The sequence below is a fragment of the Hippoglossus stenolepis genome, chromosome 15 (assembly GCF_022539355.2).
Source record: "Hippoglossus stenolepis isolate QCI-W04-F060 chromosome 15, HSTE1.2, whole genome shotgun sequence".
Classification (NCBI taxonomy): domain Eukaryota; kingdom Metazoa; phylum Chordata; class Actinopteri; order Pleuronectiformes; family Pleuronectidae; genus Hippoglossus; species Hippoglossus stenolepis.
In genome coordinates, this window is record NC_061497.1 from 9,332,035 (window position 1) to 9,353,989 (window position 21,955).

Consider the following 21,955-nt stretch of genomic DNA (forward strand, 5'->3'; position numbering starts at 1 on the left):
AGTAGAAATAAATGAATAAAACCAGCCACAAGATTCATAAAAAACATCACATAGACAATGTTTTACATCTCCAAGGGGAACAAAGGACTGTAGTTTGAGGGAAGTTTGTAAATGATAGTTACTGAATCCAGTTCTGCCAATACTGGTGCGTACATGATGGATGTCTAAAGTTCAGTAGTTGCTGGATCTTGTGCTGTATGTTCTGGTTTTAAATGAGAGAAGAGAGCTTAGGTCATTTGGATGTTTTATATATGAATAACATGAGATGACTGTCTCTTCTCGTTTGTAATGACGTCCATCCAACCGAGTACGAGTGTTACAAAAGGAAAAATGGAGTTACAATTTGATTTGATTATCTATTTCTAAAATTAAAAAAATTAACAATGACAACATGAATGGTTCTGTATGTTTAAATGTGTATGTAAATTAGTGTTGTGCAGATTAGATGCTCTGTCAGTGCCACAGAATGGTGTAATTCTTTCTAATTCTAGAGGAAAACACTTAAAACACTCTTGTATTTTCTGAACTAATCATAATTGCTCTGGCAAGCACTAAATGCTGGATTAGATAATTTTTAAGATATAGAGAGAACTAACAGTCTCTCAAATTACAGGTTGTGTGTTGGGGGCGCTTGCAAGTTTGGATATAAGGGAAAGAATTCCCTTGGTCACAGTTGGCCCTTTTTAACTGTAGTAAAATACCTCTCTGTATTTGTCAAGGTGAAATATCGATATTATAATCAAATTATATGAAAACTACATGAAAAACATTTACACGTTCTACATTGTCTTAAGGAAGGGCAGCAGAGTCCTCTCCTTTGGTTTTAAATTAAATCTAAATTGTTTCAAGACACTTCCAGTTATTTGTGATGTAGCTTCACAACAAAGTCACAATATGAACACACTGGAATCCGTTTGTTGCCAAAATTAGCAGTGTAGTGGTTCGAAGATCTGTAGTGATGATGCTGTGTTATCTATGGGAGAGTTGGTGTTGCAATGGATAGGACGACATATAAAGCACGTTATCAACAAGGTCGTCAATAAGTCGTTGATGAGATGTATCATATATACATACATATGATTATGGTTTAAAAACATCTTTATCGTGAAAATAACAGAGGATTCATGGTGTGGTCAGACAATATCAGCAAAATAGTAGAAAGAAAGAAAAGCTGTGATGAGGACCTGTGTTTGATATGTAACGCCCGACATGATTTGCATTGACAGTTCCCAGGAAAGAAAGTTGAGATCAATATAAAACATATTGGTACAACACACAGTGTAAACAGAGCTGACAATATCACAGTGGGTGGAAGACTAATAGCTGAGACCAGTAAATCATTTATTTTTTCATATTGTTGTGCTGTGAATAAAAGTTCAGCTCAAACACAGTCACGAGAAGGCGTCAAAGAAAATACTGTTACACAATCCGGCCAGTAGGTGGCGGTAATGAATCTGCAAGCTGGTTTGCCAACCTCCAATCTGACCCAAAGGAAGAAACAGTGCACATCACATCTCTACATGTTTTTTGTGACGAGATGCGGACTTCTGGCTGAGCGACGTCATTTGAATCTGATTAGTTTGCTGCTATGAAACGATAAGGACCTGAAGGACTTGGTTCGCCTGCTTTGCGACATGTCCGCAGCGATGCTCAGGTAAAAACTGTGGCCTGAAATGCTCGTTGTCTACGAGCGGGAATAACGACGAGCTAGCTTAGCAACTAGCCGGCTGTGCCCGCTAACGGCTAACGGTTGTGATTTCCCAAATGAACATAATCAATAATCAATATTTATGTAATGTTAGCAGGACGGGTTTAATTCTTTACCCGAGATAGTTTTAAGCTAACCCACTGATAACAACACTCAGGTGCCTGTGTGTTTGGTGCAGCTAATGCGATAATGCTAATGCAACTTTAAGTTAATTATACATATAAATCACAATGTCCACCTTCTTTTCAACGTCATTTCAACGGTGTTGCCTTAAACAGACTGGTGCCTCTAATCATTTGCACACACCATTTATGTTGATCCGGGTGCAACCAAAACAAACACTTCTCTGCATCGGAATACAGAGGATCAGCATCACAAAGATCAGTAAACACAAACAGTGATGAGTCAGTGCCGTTACGAATGAAGCCCAGACATTGTGATCACAGAGGCAGGGTTGTTGTACTGGTTTTGACTGGGTGCAAAGCGGAGGATGTTGTTTGATCCTTTGTGAAATTACAATGCATGCTTAAAGCACTCAGATACAGTGTGCATTGATTCCCTGAACCTAGTAAGTAGAAAGAAGGTGAGAGTTAAGAACAAAGTTTAATGCGATATTTAGCTCCCACCTCGTTGCATTAACAGCCGGGATCAAGTAAAGTAATCTAAGCTCCACTACACTCTTTGCCAAAGTAATCTTAAGGAAGACCCTCCAGATAAAGTGGATAAACCCCAAACAGTACTGGACAACATAGAAGACTGCTTTCTATTTGGGAAATTGCAATTCTTTACACTGCATTAAAAAAACGTTCACTTTTTTCTTTTCTTAATTTCTGCATTGCCAGAAAACTCCATCAAACCGCTGATTTATGCACAACAGATTGTGGGATACTGAGAGCATGAGGGTTTTCATTGTGTCCTGCAATTAGGGTGAAAGGCTACAGATTAATCTAATGCAGTGTAAGGGATTGAGCTCATCTCAAATGGTTTCTGAGATTATAAGGAGTTGATTTCCATCTAATTCGCTTCATGTTCCCAGTGTTAATAAATTGTATAAATCCTGCTTTTATGAATGTCAAGCTTACCATAACCACACTCATCTTTTATGATTGTAGCACTACCACCAACAAGTTGAATGTATTGGTCAACAAGCTACACGAGTACTTAGCGCATTCCACCGTTGAGGACAACAATGGCACACCAACCTCAGAGGATGCTGATGGTACAGTTTCTGATTAATTCACTATTGTGTGATGGAGACATTTTCATCAGGGTCATGTGTTTCACTAACATTTGAACTGATGTGTTGTTCACAGATCTGAAAAACAGCAGCTGTTCTGTGGGAAACTCAAGAGGCGAGACTGCAGCAGAGGTAACAATACATTCTTTGTGTAGTTATTTTAAAATTCGATCACATTTGGAAATTTACAACAGTGCCACAGTTAAGTATGAAAGCAGGACTAAATAAAGTTGAATAGCATTTGACATGAGAAATGTCTATAATATTGTTGATAGTTAATCTTTATGAATGAGCATTCTTTTTTCCACTTGCCTCAGTTGTAGTTCAGCGATGACAAGAATAAAAGTACTTTGCCACATTAGAAGCCAATGTAAAGCTTTAATCCTCATGACACACAGGAAGTTATATTACATCTGTAAGTGTAAAAAATTCATCCCAATCAAATGATTCATCATAAATCTTTTACTTAGCAATTTTATATATTTGTTTACATCAAAAAGGAAAGGCCCACAAGTTACATAGCCTTTTTCCTCAGATACAACTAGTTGGATGTTTGTTTGTTTTTTACCACTGTTCATTAAGGTGTTTTGTGATGAAGTAGTTACACAGGCTTATGTTCTAATTCAAATTTGAATAATTCAAAAATGCAACACTTAAAATTTGTTTTTATTTTCCATAGTTTGCCTAACAAATTGAGTAATTGCTGTTGGGTGTTTGTTCCCCATCAGGACTTTACTGCGATAGTCTCAACTAGGGCTGGATGATATGGCCTAAAACAAATATCACAATATTTTTAGGCTATATCGCGATACACAATATATATCTCAATATTTGGAAATCTCCTCTAAATCACTGTACAAATGTTAAATTCATAAAAGTCCACAGGAAGTGGCTAAGCTAGCGGACGTTAGCATTTCTAACGGAACCTCAAAGAGAATTTCTTGCTGCCTAAAACATTCACGTGACAATTTGTACTCGATGGTTGCAATATAGTCATTTTATACATCTCACGTGGAACAAGCCGCGATATATCAAGTATATTCGATATATCGCCCAACCCTAGTCTCAACACACAAAGTGCACTGATGATACCACCAGTAATGACTAAACTAACAAACTTTTTTGCTTTGCAGCCAGGTGTGGATACCAGATACTCAAGGAGGTGAGTTTGTATTTCCCTGCAAGCCTAGATGAAGCACCACAATGTCACACAATCATCACTTTGAGTCTCATTTAGTGAGGACAGTCTAGATTTATTTAACCCTATCATGTAAAGCTTTGTTTTGGATGCAGAGTTAAATGCACTGAATTACTTGAAATAGGTCAGGGCAGGATTACATGTCTGCCAGGAAAATAAAAGTTTGAACAACTCTGAAGCCTACTGCTCATAAAGATACACAGAAGTAGTAGTTTAAAAACCCTCTGTAACCCTCTGCCTCAATCCATGACTTACATCTTCTCTGATTCACTGATATTTCAGAAAACCTTCTGTTGTCACAAAGCACTCTGGACTAGATGAATCAGGGGATTCAAATGCAAGTGAGGACGTTGATTTACCAGCCACCGGAAATGGTCACCTCGATATCACAAGACTGCCTAAAGGTAAGTCTTCAAGTTTCCCACTGTTATCACTGTTACTTTGACTTGAAATAAGATGAATAACTCTGCCTCATAACCACAACTTAGGTCGAAATAATTACGCAGACCAATCACGCAAGAGTCTGCTTGGTAGCATCGCATCTCCGGCAGACATTTTTGAATTGAGTTGAAGTAACAATCACGGACGACGTCTTTCTTTTGTTCGATGCTCTTCTTTAAGAAAAATTATCAGCTCCAACTCCAACACGATCCGCATAGTAACACTTGCCATTGTTCTGAAGTAAACAGGGACGCCAGAGAATTTTGTAATATAAGCGGACCAGAAACCGGAAGACACTCCCCACCAGCATAGAAACTCTACAGGCACTAGCGTTTCGGTTGTCTTATTACAGCGCGTCTCACACACCTACGCACAACTATAAATGCTCAGGCCCGTGCGTAGGCTAAATAAACAGGCTAAACAAAAGATGTAAACATAATTGAGTCATAACAAATGTGGTTTGTCTTTAACTATCTACTAGGGTAGACCTACTAGAGTGTAGTTGGTCTCCAGCCTTAGGTCATAGGTACATATTTAACAATGATGAAATGTTTGATTTTATTTTTGCTATATTTTCTTCACACAGGCACTGTACTGGTCAGGCCTGAACCAGTTGATAATGGAAGAGATGACTTCAGGGGTCCTGAGTTTCGCAGCCGAAAATCCAACGTACTGCGAAAAGAGTTCTCAAGAAGACGTGGAGGTCAGTCACTACTGGGTCATCATAAAACTGCACATCACTTCATGAAAGGGAAATAAAAAGAAGCACATGTCAGTTCGCTTAGCCATTGATTGATTCAACTAAGTGGTTAAAGCTGGAAATGCACTTCACCTTGTGTCTAAATGCAGCTTGGTCATTATCTTGTTGTGAGGGAGACATCACTGATACACTGACTCTGAAATAAAGTTGCTTCAACAGCGGCACTTCCTTTGCCTTTAATGCATTAGGCACATTTTTGTATTCAAACCAGTTATCCAGCTCATGGACATCTCACTACAAGAATGAGGTGGAGCTGAGAAGAGCTTGAACAGGACAGTCTCGCCTTTTTGAAGTCATTCATCAAATGTGTATTTCTAACCATTGTGTTGGTTCTGATTGTGGTTTGTGCTTTCATAGGAGTTGAACAAATGGGAATCGTCAGTTGCACTGCATGTGGCCGACAAGTGAACCACTTTCAGAGAGATTCCTTCTACCGGCATCCAATTCTGAAAGTACTTATTTGCAAGGTGAGTCTGCTTGTCAAGATGCCAAAATCAAATTGTTCATTTTCAAATTGTTTTTTTAGATTAATTTTATTATTATCTGTGAAGCAAAACAATACCACACTTAAATGTATATTTGATTTCAATTAGCCCTTATCAACTAAGGTAACCACCCTCATTGGAAGGAAATAATCAAATCAAATGAACCAGTTGTATAATTAAAAATGTAAATCACTCAGTTCAGGGATCATTGTTTCTGCACTAAAAGAACATCAAAGGCCAGACTTGGCCTAGGCCCAACAGTCCCCTTAACTTCAATCAAGCTGCACCATATACTAGAGTCAAAGATATCAGTTCCCCTAGATCTATTTATTATTCCCCGAGGCAATGTTAAAGACTGATAAAACAAAATATATGGATCTGAATGAGGGGGCAGATACCCCTCATTCCGATTCATACAAAAATTGTATGGTTCTTCCTATACCCACACCAAATCATTTTACCAAGTTCTGTGGCGATTAACAGAGTTTTAGTTGGACATTTAGGACATGGACTTCAAACAAAGGGAAAAGTCAGTAGAATTTAAAAAAAATTACATTTGACCATGTTTTGTTAAAGGTCTTAACAGCGCTGAGTGTTGTGCGTGTGTGTGAGAACTTGTACTTATACCTTTTGTGAGGACCATTTTAAGCATAGACCTTACAGAGTGAGGACATTTTGACCGTACCTCACCTTTCAATGGACTGTTGGAGGGTTAAGACTTGGTTTTAGGGTCCAAATTATGTTAAGGGTTAGGATTAAGCATTTTGTGTTGATGGTTATGGTAAGGGGCTAGGGAGAATGCATTATGCCAATGAGTGTCCGCACTAAGATAGAAGTACAAGAATGTGTGGGTGTGCACAGATCCATTAAAGAAACAGAAAGGGTGAAAAAGTCACCTAATGGGTCCAGACACTACAAAACTTAAATAAAAACCCACCATTTGTCTCCTCGTATTTGTGATAATTTGGACGGGTGTCCTCACTACAGGAGTTTTGTAAAATCCTCTCGGTGCTTTTAATACACTTTTTGTCCCAGCTCTCTGTAACTCTTCCATTAAATGTTTTGTATTTTTCAGACTTGCTACAAGTATTACTTAAGTGACGACATCAGCAAGGATGGAGATGGAATGGACGAGCAGTGCAGGTAGGATGTGTTGAACTGAACATTTTAAATTCCGTAACCTTATAGCTACCCTATTTTAAGCATTTAGCTTCCTTGTCTCTTATTTTTTCCTCATGCAGATGGTGTGCTGAAGGAGGCAACTTGATCTGTTGCGACTTCTGTAGTAACGCCTTCTGCAAGAAGTGTATTCTAAGAAACCTGGGAAGGAAGGAGCTGTCTGGCATCTTGGAGAGTAAATGGTACTGCTACGTGTGCAGCCCAGAGCCCCTTTGTGATCTGGTGTTGGCTTGTGACAGCGTCCTCGATAACATGGAGCATATATGGCAACAGCAGCGCAGGAGAAACCGAGCGGGGCCAGAGAAATCTGAACTCTACGGCATCTTGCCACACTCACCATCAAACATTCCTTTGGGTATGGATGGTAATGTGGTGTTCAACTACAACACCCTGCAGATTTCCAAGGAGGTGACAAAAAAAGCGAAACATTTAGTGGATTCTACCAACATGTTAAACCGAACATTTATCAATTTCATTCATACTGTGACGGTAAACAAAAAAACACCTGCTGTTCGCCATTTGTACTTTAAGTCTTTTTTGTCAGTCGTTAAAGGCTTGAGAAGATCACTCACTGTATTTGAAGAAAACCTTAAGGAAGAATTTAGTGACATGGACGTATTAAGCAATTGGGAGAAACTCCTTAGTGATGGCTTTGAAACACAACCTGTGACAGACACAGAGCTGGATGTCTCTAACGAAAGATGCTTGAGTGACTTGCAGAAATTGGCAGCTGAACATATGGAAGATGAGGATTCTGAATCCAAGGGATTCATAGATGGGAGAAGTCCACATGAGTGCCCCAGGGAGGACATGGATTTAGATTCACACGAAGCTGGACAGAGCACGCAAAAGACGAGCCCAAAGCCGTCTGAAACAGGGGTCAGCATGACAAAAAAACTAGTTGTAAAACTTACACCTGTGCCTATGGAGCAGGAGCCCTCCTCTCATGCCCCAAAGATGCAAGAGGACATTCACACAAGGGATAAAAAGCCAAAAAAAAGAGATGTATCAGAAGATAAGGAGACGGGTGTTGTGCCTTCTAAAACTGACAGCAAGCTGAGCAGTGACAGCACTAGTACATCTCTACACCTAGAAGAGGAACAAGGCAATAGACGGTCTCCTCGTGTGAAGACGACACCTTTGCGTCGACCAAGTGATGTCAAGGCCCAAACATCTCTTTCAGCAGCAGACAGTGACAGCGATTCTGACCCTGAGGAAACACCCAGCACTGTACAAGCCAAAAACACTGAAGAACAAAGTCTGAGGCCAGCAAGGGACGACTCTGACTCAGACGAAGTCCCTCCAGCTCTGCTTGAGCGAGCAGCTATGACACAAAGCTCTGATGAAGCCCAGAGTGATGATGATGGTGGCAAAGCGTCAACTCAGGTTGCCAAGAAATGTCTGTTTTGGCTCACGAAGAACACCCCGATCTCACCGGAGACGATACGCCGCAAACGCAAGATGCTGGATCGCTCCCACGAGTCCGACTCGAGCGAGAGAAGAGTCAAAGCCCGGAGGGAAATAGGGGCCGATAACTTTAGTGACAATCAAGACTCGCAGAAGAAAATAAAACACTTGAACACGCTGAGGCCGATAGGGAAGCCTCACCTCATGAAACGAGAGGAGGAAGCTGTGGCGAGAAAGCAGGGAAGGTTACAGGCTGGGAAGTCTAAGACTAAAGCTCATCAGGAAGAATTGGAATCGCCGTCATCGAGTGAAGAAGATGAACGTGATGATGACTCTGGGAGCGACGGAAGTGATCAGAAAATGAAGCCAATCACTGAAGATGTGGCCTTGCTGGGGGCAGCGGCATTCCACCAATCATCAGGTGAGCTTTATATTTAATATTCAACATCAAAGTCGATGCTGTGTGTGCAAATGAGCAACTGTTGGATTTTTCATCATACCAACTCAAAAGATGATTATATAAGAATACAGAATCTGTGGCTTGTTACTGCCCCCAAGTGGCCGGAACTTCAGTTATTGCAGGTTTAAACATTGTGGGAATTAGAAATGTTTAGTATAAAGCATAGTAATACAGTACTGGAGTTTAGAGAGCCATCATAAATGTAATTACTTCCCCCTGTGAATGAATCTTGATTATTTTTTTTACAATAAAGGAAAATAAGCCATGGCAACAGTATCAAGTTGCTTGTTTGCTAGATTTATTCACATTAAACTAACCTGTAAAGATCTAGAGGGAAAGACTCAGAGAGGGGAAAATAAAAAAGTGTGATGCTCATCAGGGAACCACTGTCTCATACACAGACGGTCTGTGGGGATTTGGCAGCATCATGTTGAACTTAATGAGCTGAACAGAGGCCTATCGTGACCTAGCAGTCTGGGTATTTCTTGTCATAGTGTAATAAAAACGGGATAGATTCTCGTGCTGTGTTGTTTTTTTTTTGTTTTATAATAATGGATCTTATTTCTAAAGGAATTTTCTTTCTCCTTTTTTATTTTTTTATATCTTTGTAGGAGATGAGGAGCAGTCTGGGCCCTCGTGGGCAGCAGAAGATGATGATGATCCAGAAAATAGGTATGGTTCAAAAAGCCTGGATGTAGAATTTGTCAAACACCCTAGGTGCGGAAGAAGGGCCACAACTTCGAACACCGACCCTTGTGCAAAATCGAACAACACCTGTGTCATTAAGACGCAGTTGCAGTCTATTCAAACACGACCAAAACGTAGCTGCAGTCGAGCCCCAGCGATCAAATATACCTCATAGTGGTAACCTGTGAAGCATGGGGGCCTGCATTAAGATGTAGTGAGACTAGACCTTAGAAGAGGCTTGTGAATGATGAGAGATATACTCTGCTTGTCTGCCTTTCAGTGTGCAATCAGTATACATGTAAATACAATCGATAGAGTTTAATGAAGTTGCTTAGAACTTTTGTAATGATTTCTTCTTCTTATACCATACTTGTATCTTCCTGGTGTCTTCAGCTGATAGAAAGGAGGAAGCACCGCAGTTGACTTTGAACTTTTCCCTTAAAGAGGTCCGAGCTAAACCGGAATGATAATTGAGGCTTATTTTGCCTCACAGCTCAACCTGTTAATGTGTCACAGACTCATTTTCACTTACAGTGTTTATACATATTACGTTTTTAAACCTCAACGCACGTGATTACACAATGCACAAAGAACTTTTAATTTAAATAAACGTATTGTTATTTACAGATGAAGTATACAGTTTGAGACATACCTGCTGTAACAACCAAAGTAAAATTGTGAAGGGATTATTTTTCTCCTATATCCAAGAATAATTATTAAACTACAAAAGGCTTATGTATGTATGAAACATATGCTTCACATTGAACACCATCTTTTATTATATTATCTTATTACATTCTGCTCTAAAGCTATGCAGGGGCATGGGTTACAGTTGTCCTTGGCAATAAAATTTACCATAATGCTAAATAATATTCAAATGGAATTTTTGTTTTTAAAATATCTGATATGATAATCACAGCTCTGTAAGTTATTCAGCTTTTGAATTCTTCTAGGCATAACACATCAGTAAAAATATCCTTCCTGTTGCAGCCCCTGTTCATTTTGGCTGCATATTTATTAATCAGTATTTTTTCTAGCACACAAGGCTTGAGCATAACTTAGGGCTTTGTTTTAAAGAATGGGCGTGGATTTGATTTGCATTATTTCAGAGTCTGGTTTCTTACTTAAAAGACTCGTGTGTTATGAGCATCTGTGAATCTCAGGATCTGTTAAAGGGCTTCTCTTACAGTCCAACAAACAAGAAGTAGAAGGTTTGTAAGCCTAGAAATTGTTCTATGGTAATAAACACCCAAAGCCTCCTCAAAACTCACCCTAAAAAATCATGTATAATTGTTGAGACTTTTTTTTCATTGAGTGTTGGAATTTTATGCAAATCATGGTTTACAACAGTACCATCAATTGCAGTAGACGCTGTATGTGGTGCACGTCGATTGACATTGCACATTTTTTTGTTAAATTGTGCTTTGCAGTGACATATTTAAGGCATCAACATCAAGCCTCTGGTGTTTCCTGTTGGCCACTGTGAAAAATAATAAATTCTGCTGTGACATTATACTCAATCACCCGGAATGTAGTTGTCTCTTCTTTAAATTATACGTTTATTACTCCAACTACAAATCGCATCTCTGCTGCTCCATGTGCACAATCACGGCTGATGTGACAGCTAACCATTGAAATCTGTCCCAGCATGTGAACGTGCATGAGACAAATCAGTGTATTGCTGGCTTCATTGACGACAAAGAGTCTCCCGGCAGCATTTTGCAGCACATTCCCAATCAATGCCAAGACAATATTTGTTCATCTTGTTGCTGAATGTACTTGTGCTGTAATGGCTGGAGCTGTCTTTTAGTTTTTTCTGTCATCCAGTGATATTTATTGACATACATATGCAGCACTGACCTAATGTCTTGTCTGTATCTTGTAATACTAAAAAATATACATACACCTGGTCAAAGTGTTGCAGGAGGTCGACATGTTCTGTTGAAAATGGAGGCCGGATTAGTCTTTTCAGGCTTCGTGTCCTCTTCCTGTTTTACTGACAGTGGTGCCTTCACAAAGACGCATTTGTTCACTCATCTCACCATGTGAACACAATCGCTTTTAGCCATTTACGATATGAAATACCAGTCTGAGACTTCTGACCACTCTGGGTGGTTAGTGGCATGATGCTGCTCAAATCCGAGCCCTGAAAACCCGTGCAGGGTTTGGCGTTGAAATCAAAGACTTTCCCCCGTACAAAACATGCAGCTGTGAAACAAAGAAGACAATCCATCATCAGTTTGCATAAATGACCCTCTGACCATAAAGTCAGACGTCAGCTAACATTGGAACCTGCTTGTCTCTAAGTATGTTTTACCCCACTTTCTATGCACAGAGTATACATTAACTGCTGACCATTTTCTAAAGCAAACTTTTTTTGACTGCAGATAAAAACTATTTGGGTGAAATTACCTTCCATGTCTGCCTTTAAACATATATGGGCACGTAGTATATCTGAGGATCGAGAGTGGGCTGTGAAACAAACTCTTCTCACTGTGCCTCTAATGACATGAATGTTTGTTTCTCGTGTTTTTTCCAGGTCGGATTTTCTGACAGTACCGCAGTGAATGCAGTGCTGTTAGACAAGAAACACTTAAATCTGGGATGTTGTAAAATTGTGTCGTCTTTTATTCTCTTCAAGAGTTTGTTTTTAGCTGTAGTGATAGCACAGGAAAATGGTCAGCAGTTAATGTACGATTGACAGATTGTGTTGTTAGTGGGATAAAACAAAAAGTATTACTTTAAAATACATGCAGCATGTTATACCAATGGTAGTAATGTCCCCGTGTGGCAGTATGTTTTCTTCTTCAGTGTTTTTCTGCTTTTTCTGTTACGTCCTTTTGCGTAGTCGAAACATGTCGAATAAGATGGAAGCTCTGGTGTGTTACTGCTACTGTCCTCTGTCGTTGCTTTACTATTACTCTGCTACAGCACGTCTTTTACAATGAATTGATTGGACGTTGGATTCAGTGGCAGTTATGTCCTGTGACCTGCCTTGATGACCCGTTTTGATTCGAGGATCAGACCTGTGCTCGCAGAGAACGTTTAGAGAGGTGCGATATGGAATGGACAATTGACCAGAGATTAGACGTACCCGAGCCTGACCCATGTACGCTGCTGGACTCACTGTTAATGTGTAATTACACGTCGAACCTGTGTTGGGAGATAGGGTTTATGACAGAAGCTAAATGTATCAACATAATGTGAGTGATCAAAACTCAGTATTTTTCTTTTTAAACCAAGTATTTATCATGAACCCTGTCAGATTATGTGGATAATTACTCCATTGGAGTATAAAGGGATTAAAACCAGTTGAACACACTGAGGCTGTGGACTATATGAATTGACCCAGTAGGAACATGTTGCCTCTCAGATTATGTAGCTCTTAAAACGCAAGCTGACATGATTAGATGTTCTACAGATCAATGTGATTTTTAATTTCACATGAAAACAATTGACAAATATCTGAATCAAGCTACCAAAAAACACAAAAACATCCTCTTGCCCAAACTGTCTTTGATTTTTTGCTGTGAAAAAAACCTGTAATAAATTATTACTTCTTACAAAATGTGTCTGTCTCATTTTTATTTTATATTATGTAATAATATTTTTAAATCTATGTCTTGTAGTAGTTAAGTATTAACGCATCATGGTTACCGACTAGTACAAGATATCTGTTATATGATTTCAAATTTATTTATTTAGGCCAACAGTTCAAGTCATATTGGCCAATATTGAAAAATGTTATATGCCTCTACTCAATTGTGATTTTTGCCTTGAAGTAGAACAATATCTAGCTGAAGACGATGTTACTTATCATGAAATGAACTTGAGGAACCTTTTCCTTCTTTTCTACTTTTGAAAGAATCGCTAAGAAAATGCTTTTGGCCCAAATCAAAGCCAACTACTCGTCGGGGGATGAAATCTATTCGGAGGAGGACACGCCGGAGGAGGAATCTGAGTCTGAAGGTGGTGATGAGGTCAAACAAGGCAATCAGGAAAATGGAGCAGATGAAAATGGTAAGAATTTGTTTTTGAGTAGCACATTTTTTGATTTCCACTAACCCTAACCCTTAAAAGAAGCACTATTTTCCTGCTTTATTCCAAATAATCAATAGCTGAATTCACAACCAAACAGATTCCCCACTATCAGGTGCTTGTGTCACTAAAAAGGGCAAATTATGACAGGACATTTCTCTGCTACAGGGGAAGACTTGGCTTCACAACCCTCTGACAACACGTCTGAGGATTCCATCTCCAGACACCATCTGCTCCGACACAAACTTACCTTAGACGAGGGGACGACAAGTGACAAGGGAGCAAAAGAGAGCGAAGTTGGAAAGAAGGGGAGGAAGAAAAAAGCTGGCAGCCAATCCCAGAGCTGTAAGGACAAATCTCTAACACTACGAACTGAACTGGCTGAACGAGGAACATGAACGTTGATCTAATGTCTGATTTTATTATCTGTCAAGCTGATGGTGAAAGTGGCGATGACAGTGACGAGACGAATATTGACGACCTTGGATTGAGCGAAGTGCTGAGTGAATCAGAAGAGGAGACCAATGAAGACAAGCTCAAACGGTGAATGAAATTAGATACTGTTCAATGGGCAGGGGCTAATTCTACTTCTGATCATTATATATTCACTAGAATAACATAACTGCAATACTAGAGCTTTTACACTTGCCATTCTTTTCTCTTTCTATCAACAGTCTGTCCACTAAGGTGAAGGAAAACCTTAGTAGTTCTCAACAGAAGGAACAAGTCCAATGCATTTGGTTGTCTGACACTGACAGTGAAAAGGTAGCAGTGGATTTTATATTTATGTTATTTCTCTTTTCTTGTCTGTATCAGCTCAACTCTAATATCCTTAAACTTTAACCATACCTCCCAGGAGAGGAAAGGAAGATTGTCTAATGGTAATATTGCCTGTTGGTTCTTTCTGTAAAGGAGCAGAATGATCCGGAGGATGGTGATGAGGGGACTGACGGTACAAAACAACGCAAAAAGATCCGCAAAATCATCGACAACGAGAACCTCCGCGCCGAGACCCAGGAAGCACTGAGAGAGGAGGAGGAGAGGTGCAAACGCCTGGCAGAAAGGGAACAACAAATGGAAGACAGGAGAGAGGTACATACATATATATACAGCCGGTCCAACAGACAATGAAACTTCCCCGTGTTGATGAACAGTAGAGATTTACTGTAACACTGCAGCAGGACTTGAATCAAGTTACACACTCATAAGGGGATATATTCGTTTTAAGGTTTATTAAGAGGAGGAGCAAACACACTGTCATTGTTTTTCCAGATCATTGTTATAGAGGATGAGCTGTCTCAGGTGGTTTGTCCGGTCACCACAAAGCTGGTCCTGGATCAGGACGAGGAGACCAAGGAGCCCCTGGTTCAGGTGCACAGGAACCTGGTGACAAGACTGAAGCCTCACCAGGTGGACGGTTAGTGCGAGCTTTTCACTCACACTGACGAGGGCATCACTTTACTATTATGCACAATGCAGTCAGTTTACGGCAATAACAAAATAAATGAATACAATAAAGAACTTGTTACAGATTAGTCTAAAAAATGTGAATTCGTGTGTTGGATTTCAATGACAAAATTGTGACATGCTCTGCTATCAATGCTAATTAATAGCTAATTAGAATGGCACTGAGTCCAAAGCACCGCCAAGGCCCAACAGTGCCCCTCATTAAAGCAGGTTTACATTCAGTAGATCAAGATTTTTATTTTGATCTTCACCACATTGAAAACACTCATAAATATCAGTCTCCTAAACACATCGAACTGCCCCCTTTGTCTGGATCCACACCAAAGTTTTATGAAATCTGTTCATTTGTTTTTTTTGTCTAATTTTGCTTACAAACATACACACCAACCAACAGACAGACAGGGGTGAAAACAACCTCCTTAGCGGAGATAATTCCTAATAATATTTAATGCTGTTAACTAGATGTTTATTTTCACATTCGAGTCCCATTTTTGTGTTCAGACTAACCTCCACATGTCTTCTTTATTCTTCAACAGGTGTCCAGTTTATTTGGGACAGTTGTTGTGAGTCTGTGAAGAAGGCCAACTCTTCACCGGGGTCAGGCTGTATACTGGCACACTGCATGGGCCTGGGGAAGACTCTGCAGGTGAAGACACACACACATCCACCTCCTGTAGATTTATCCAAGACTAAGGAATACACCAAGCATAATTTTATGGCTCTTAGATTGTGCTTTGTTTCCTATGGTCAGTTGTCTGCCCGCTTTCATGTTCTTTGTTGTGTTATCTTATAGGTGGTAACGTTCCTCCACACAGTGCTGCTCTCAACTAACCTGAAATTCAGAACTGGCCTGGTCGTGTGTCCACTCAACACGAACCTCAACTGGGTCAGCGAGTTCAAGAAATGGCAAAACAAAATGGGAGAAGACAAAGTCAAGGTTTCAAAGCAATGCAAATATGTCCAGTCATAAGTAAGCAGGAATACATTTTGTTGGTATGTCCTTAATACAAATATGTTACAGGTTAGAGAACTGGCCACAGTGAAAAGCACTCCAGAACGACTCCTTGCTCTGCAGGCGTGGCAGAGAGAAGGAGGAGTTATGATAATGGGGTACGAGCTTTATCGCATCCTGTCATCAGCCAAGAATATGAACAATGAGGAGTGTAAGACACAGCTAAAGAAGATCCTGGTGGACCCAGGTACACAAACTTTGTAATGGTATCATGTTATTGAAATGTTTCCTGTTCAATATGTCATGGCTTCATTCCCTGACACGGTTGTGATCGGTAACAGTTTTCTCTCCGTTGTATTTTCAGGCCCAGATTTTGTGATTTGTGACGAGGGGCACATCCTCCGCAACGAATCATCCGGCATCTCCAAGGCATTGAATGGCATCAGGACTCGGCGAAGAGTGGTGCTGACTGGAACACCGATGCAGAACAACCTGGTCGAGTGTAAGTCTGCACCACTGTTATTTATGTATTTAATGTGCTTTATTAAATATACACAGTCAGAATTTCTGCTTCCTTTCCTGATATTTCCTTGGTCTGTTTACTGCTGTGACGGTGCATTTAAAGACATACTGCAAATGTTTTTTTGTGCAGCCAACACAGTATTTCTAAAAAAAACTAATCAGAAGTTACTGATGACCCAAATCTGAAAAAAATAGCATTGCTTTTCCCTTTTAGATCTCAGTAATTTAGGTGAAGGCACAACATTTTGACATGTATTTCATTTTTGACTTAACTCTTCACAAGTGTATTTTGTTCCCACAGACCACTGCATGGTCAACTTCATCAAGAAGAATCTTCTGGGCTCATTGGGCGAATTCCGAAACCGCTTCATCAACCCCATCGAGAACGGCCAGTGTGCCGACTCAACACCGAAAGACGTTCGAATCATGAAGAAGCGAGCGCATGTGCTTCATGCAATGTTGGTTGGATGTGTACAGGTAAAAAAAACCAAAAACACTTTTAGTTACACACTCTCTGTGCATTTAAACATTTTGTTAGTTTGAAATTCCAGCTCACACAACACTGTGTTCATCATCTCTTTTTTTCCAGAGAAGAGATTACTCTGAGTTGACTCAGTTTCTACCTCCCAAACACGAGTATGTGCTGGCAGTGCGGGTTTCTCCGCTGCAGTATAAGTTGTACCGCTACTACCTCGACCACGTCAGCGGTAAGAGTCTGTCTTTGCTGTATGGAATTTAGATGTCGAGTTATTACTGTAATAATGTTAAGAAACACACATACTTGTATCTATTCTTCGAGACTGTTGCAATGATATGGTGTTTATTAGATTTTTTTCAGAGCAAGTTTATTCTGTGATGCATTCTTGTGATAAATAATGGATTTTAATTGTCACAGTCAGACAATTATTTCACATTTCATAGTTATTCATATAAAAGTATGGTGGGATCCTGCAGACACTTGCTAATGGTAGATTTTATTCAAGTCTGGCAGAAGAGGGACATTTACTTGTACAGAGTTAATCAAACTCACTAAATAACTGAAGGCTGAGACATAGGGTTAGAAATTCAATAATGGTGTTGTATATATATGTGTGTGTGTTGTTTTAAATCTGAGGTTCAATCACCTGATGTAGATTCCCATTTATTTTTCCAGGTGTGGGTCCCATGTTGAACTCTGTAAAGATTAAGATTGGAGCGAACCTCTTCAAGGACTTTCAGGCGCTCGGCCGAATCTGGACTCATCCCTGGTGCCTTCAGCTCAGCTTAACGAATAAAGAAAAAAAGGTACCTGGAACACACATTGATTCCTGATAAATTTGACACATATTAAGCTTTTAAAAACACATAAGTGGATTCTTTTTACAACAGAGAAATACGAAAAGGAAGAATCAAGTTACAGTGGCAGCTCCGCTGAGGAACCAACAACCCAGTGCAACCGAGAGGTAAGGACACTGTGTTTTATAAGTGTTTTAGGTATTGTGTTGTCTAGATTGGTGCCAGAAAATGCATGAACTTTAAAGCAAGAAACTTCTGTGAGGTGCTCTGTGCCTGCTGTGTTCCACATAAACTGCACCTCTCAAACTTTTTCTAATTTATATTAAATCCTTCTTTTGCCTGGTGTAGTAGACTGAGAGAGAACAACGGAACAGGAGGAAACAACCCAAACAACAGTGCAATGGTTAATGTTTATGCTTCCAAAGCTGCTCCAGCAGTTCCAGGTATTAAAGCTTCATGTGTCAAGCTTGTTTTTGGACATGAACTTAAGAAAATGTCTGGAAAATTTGGTTCAGACACTTTCCCAAACTGGAGTTCAGTTTATGCCTGAATAGCAGCCTGATACTCCAGCCCTGTAGCTTCCACCCTGATGTAGATTATCCTGTGTTATATTCTGCGCAGGTGAGACAGCAACACTCAGCCCAAGGTCCGATGAAGGCTGGTACAAGAGTATGCTCTCTGAGAGCGACGCCACTATCCTGCAGCACTCGGGGAAGATGGTGCTCTTGTTTGAGATCCTCAGGATGGCTGAAGACCTGGATGAGAAAGTGTACTTTTCTTTTCTGATTGGAATCAACTTTGAACACAAAAACTGCCAATGTTCCATCGAAGTATTGATCAGTTATCACGACTAAGCAAATCAATTTTCTCATCTCAAGGCTCGTGTTCAGTCAGTCCTTGGTCTCATTAAACCTAATCGAGGATTTCCTTGCGGCCTCTCACCACGCCAGAGACCCAGCAGCATTCAAAGGTATTACTTTTTTTTTTTACGGCAAAGAAAATATTAAAGCAATCACCAGGAAATGTCTAATTCAATGGTACTTAATATCTGAAGTTTGTGCTTTATTGTTCCAACAGTCGGCAGCTGGATTAAAAACATTGATTACTATCGTCTTGATGGCGCCGTCAATGCTACAAACAGGCAGAAATGGGCAGATCTGTTCAACAATCCTGCAAATATCCGGTACAGATCTCTCACTCCCTGGCTGTTACGCCTTTTAAACTGGAATTAATGAGGCAGAGTGTTTTGAGAGTGTCATGACAAAGTCTCTCCTCTGATTCTGTCAATCTCCATGTCAGCGGGCGGCTGTTTCTCATCTCAACGAAAGCTGGCTCTCTCGGCATCAACCTCGTGGCTGCCAACAGGGTCATCATCTTTGACGCCTCGTGGAATCCGTCATACGACATACAGAGCATATACAGGGTGTACCGCTTCGGGCAGCTCAAACAAGTGTTTGTGTATCGCTTCCTGGCTCAGGTGAGCTCACTGGTCTCTGGACGAAAACTTAACATGCAGATCTGTGTCTTTACAGTTTGGAGTCCACTGGCCCTACAGTGCCCGACAAAGTCACAAATTTATTTATTTTGTTACATGAATTATATTCCCCCAAATATGTCATGTACATTAAGGTATAATGATGAAAAAGATTTGAGAATGGTGGATTTCCATGAAATTTGTGGAGGGGTGGGGCACAAACCAATTAAGAACCCATTCAATTTTGGTGAATTGGAAATCCAATCCAAATCGGATCCGGATCCACATTGTGAGATACAGCGTTTTTTTCTAAATTTTCATTGATTTCTCAGAGATTCATGGATCTTGATGAAAACTGATGTTTATGATTGTGTGAAATATCCAAATAAAAATGTGGATATATAAGGGGACTGTTGGTTCTCAGCGAAGGTATTTTAGTTTTTGATTACATTTTTGATTAGATGCCTGACAAATTAAACTCATGCACATTAAATCTTGCAGGATAAAAAATGTGCTGCGCTTAGATTTCATGAAGCTGCTCTTTTTTTTAACTGAACCTTTCAGTCCTCTTTATAATTGCTGTTCTTTTCATCTCCAGGGCACCATGGAGGAGAAGATCTATGATCGTCAAGTGATCAAGCAGTCCTTGTCCTATCGAGTGGTGGATCAACAGCAGATCGAGAGGCACTTCACCCTTTTCGAGCTCAAAGAACTTTACACATTTGAGCCAGACCTGCTGAATGACCCGAACTCAAAGAAAAGCAAGAGGACCACCTCTGCTTTGCCAAAGGTAACGCCACTCACAGTCCTTGTTGTCACTTTCTTTCTGCCCTGACGTCTGACAAACCCTCATATGACAAACTTGCAGTATGGAATGATTTTGTTTGTGTCTGATTCTCAGGATCAGATCCTGACAACGCTGTTGGAAACCTGTAAAGACCAGATAGTGTCGTACCACGAACACGAATCTCTGCTGGACCATAAACAGGATGAGGAGCTCAGCGAAGCAGAGCGCAAAGCTGCCTGGGCCGAGTACGAGGCCGAGGTAAGAAGCTGCACGCTGCAAAGCTCAAATTATCATGACCAGCAGCATGTCAGGCTCTCATCACACCCTGGACACTATACCCAACACTTTACATTCATATTCTTGGAGCTTACTCTCTGTAAATGTGTCTTTTTGTTTGTTTCTTCAGTCAAAAACTCCCAGCCTTCCAGTCAGCTCGGGTCAGGACACCTTCGAAAAGAAGACCAATGAAGAGCTCTTGGTAAAAAGACACATTCTTTTCTAATACCTTATCTTAGAAATACTTCGGGTGATGTAAGTGACTCAAACCATATATGAATTAAACATGTCTTTGCAGGAATTACTTAACAAGTGCAGAACAAACGTATCAGTGGCCTTCCTGTCACTGCAGAGGATGACGTCTCACACCATTGCCGACTACATGTTACAAACGGTGAGTGACCGGATGTTGTTCATAATCATAAATAGATATGAGATGTTGAGTTATGTTGCACATGGTATATTTTGATATATATCTGTGCAGTGGATAAAATGCATTGCAGCAGATAACTGAGAACTGAAGATGCATAAGCCCCATACATCAACCTCACTGTGCAGTTGAGCTTTGCATGCAGTGTGTGTACCAGGTATGAAAATATTGTTTGTTTTTTTTAACGTCACAGCGGCAACAGTATCCTCATCTGCTTGAACACGAGATGAAGATCAAGGCTGAGATTTGGAGAACGTGTGATCAGAAGGAGCAGGATCGTCGAAAGGCCTTTTATAAAGAGGTTCTTTCACAGCAACAAACAGTAAGTGTGTGTGTGTGTGTGTGTGTGTGTGCGTGTGTGTGCGTGTGTGTGCGCGTGTGTGTGCGCGTGTGTGTGTGTGTGTGTGTGTGTGTGCGTGTGTGTGTGTGTGTGTGTGTGTGTGCGCGTGTGCGTGTGTGCGGCCATTGTCATGTTTCAATCCTTTTCCTCCACAGCTTACGCTCAGGATTCAGGCCATACTGAACAGTCGAAGGAACCAAGAGATGCAGGCGGCCGCGGCCACCGTCAACCAGCCTGCACAGATGTAAACACTTGATTCACGTTGTTGCAATCAAGCCGTGATGCCTTTTGACTTTCACCTCTTTATAGGGACCTTATTTATTACTGTGCTAGTGAAGTGAATGTATGATTTACCAAGACAGAGTAGAGTGCACCTAGCTGCCAAAGAGTAAAAAGCTACGTAACATTGCAAGTTATCCGCTTTTAGTTTCAGACGTGACATTGGAAGTGATTTGTGTTTTTAACTCTGAGCACTTTAGCTTCCATAGAACAACAGTTCCGTTGTACCTGATCGTGGACAGAAACATGATCGTCCTTCAGCTTCTTCTTTAATGTGCCTTACTTTTTAAATTGACAGTTTTCTTTATGCTTTATACTTAACATTTTATGTTTCTTACCGGTTGTAATAAATTCATAAAATAACCTAAATTAGTTATTGTGGTGTGGTTTTTTAAACATGTTTGTGCACCATTAACCAGAGTCCGGCCAGTATTTTTTTTACATTGGCACGAGAGATGTGTATCTTCTCAGTAATATCATGGTCCTAAATCATTTTAGCTTTTTTGTGCAAATACAGGTTTAATCTTGTGAATCAGCAGCTTGCCGAATTTTC

At 40.3% G+C, this 21,955-nt stretch overlaps 1 protein-coding gene across 1 annotated transcript; it reads left to right on the top strand.

The window, feature by feature from the left end:
- Positions 1 to 1,465: 1,465 nt before the first annotated feature.
- On the top strand, positions 1,466 to 21,771 carry LOC118121885 (transcriptional regulator ATRX). Its single transcript, XM_035178111.2, has 35 exons — positions 1,466 to 1,654; positions 2,821 to 2,927; positions 3,022 to 3,077; positions 4,079 to 4,107; positions 4,426 to 4,547; positions 5,171 to 5,287; positions 5,702 to 5,811; positions 6,905 to 6,972; positions 7,071 to 8,836; positions 9,487 to 9,547; positions 13,428 to 13,582; positions 13,769 to 13,945; positions 14,035 to 14,143; positions 14,275 to 14,365; positions 14,513 to 14,692; positions 14,873 to 15,017; positions 15,604 to 15,713; positions 15,861 to 16,004; positions 16,089 to 16,266; positions 16,384 to 16,521; positions 16,843 to 17,018; positions 17,131 to 17,248; positions 17,695 to 17,825; positions 17,910 to 17,983; positions 18,165 to 18,259; positions 18,438 to 18,585; positions 18,695 to 18,786; positions 18,894 to 18,999; positions 19,116 to 19,293; positions 19,889 to 20,080; positions 20,192 to 20,335; positions 20,484 to 20,555; positions 20,652 to 20,747; positions 20,977 to 21,105; positions 21,279 to 21,771. Exons 1-35 carry the CDS (start codon positions 1,635 to 1,637, stop codon positions 21,369 to 21,371), a joined length of 5,727 nt encoding a protein of 1,908 aa, XP_035034002.2. The 5' UTR covers positions 1,466 to 1,634; the 3' UTR covers positions 21,372 to 21,771.
- The last annotated feature ends 184 nt before the right edge of the window (positions 21,772 to 21,955 follow it).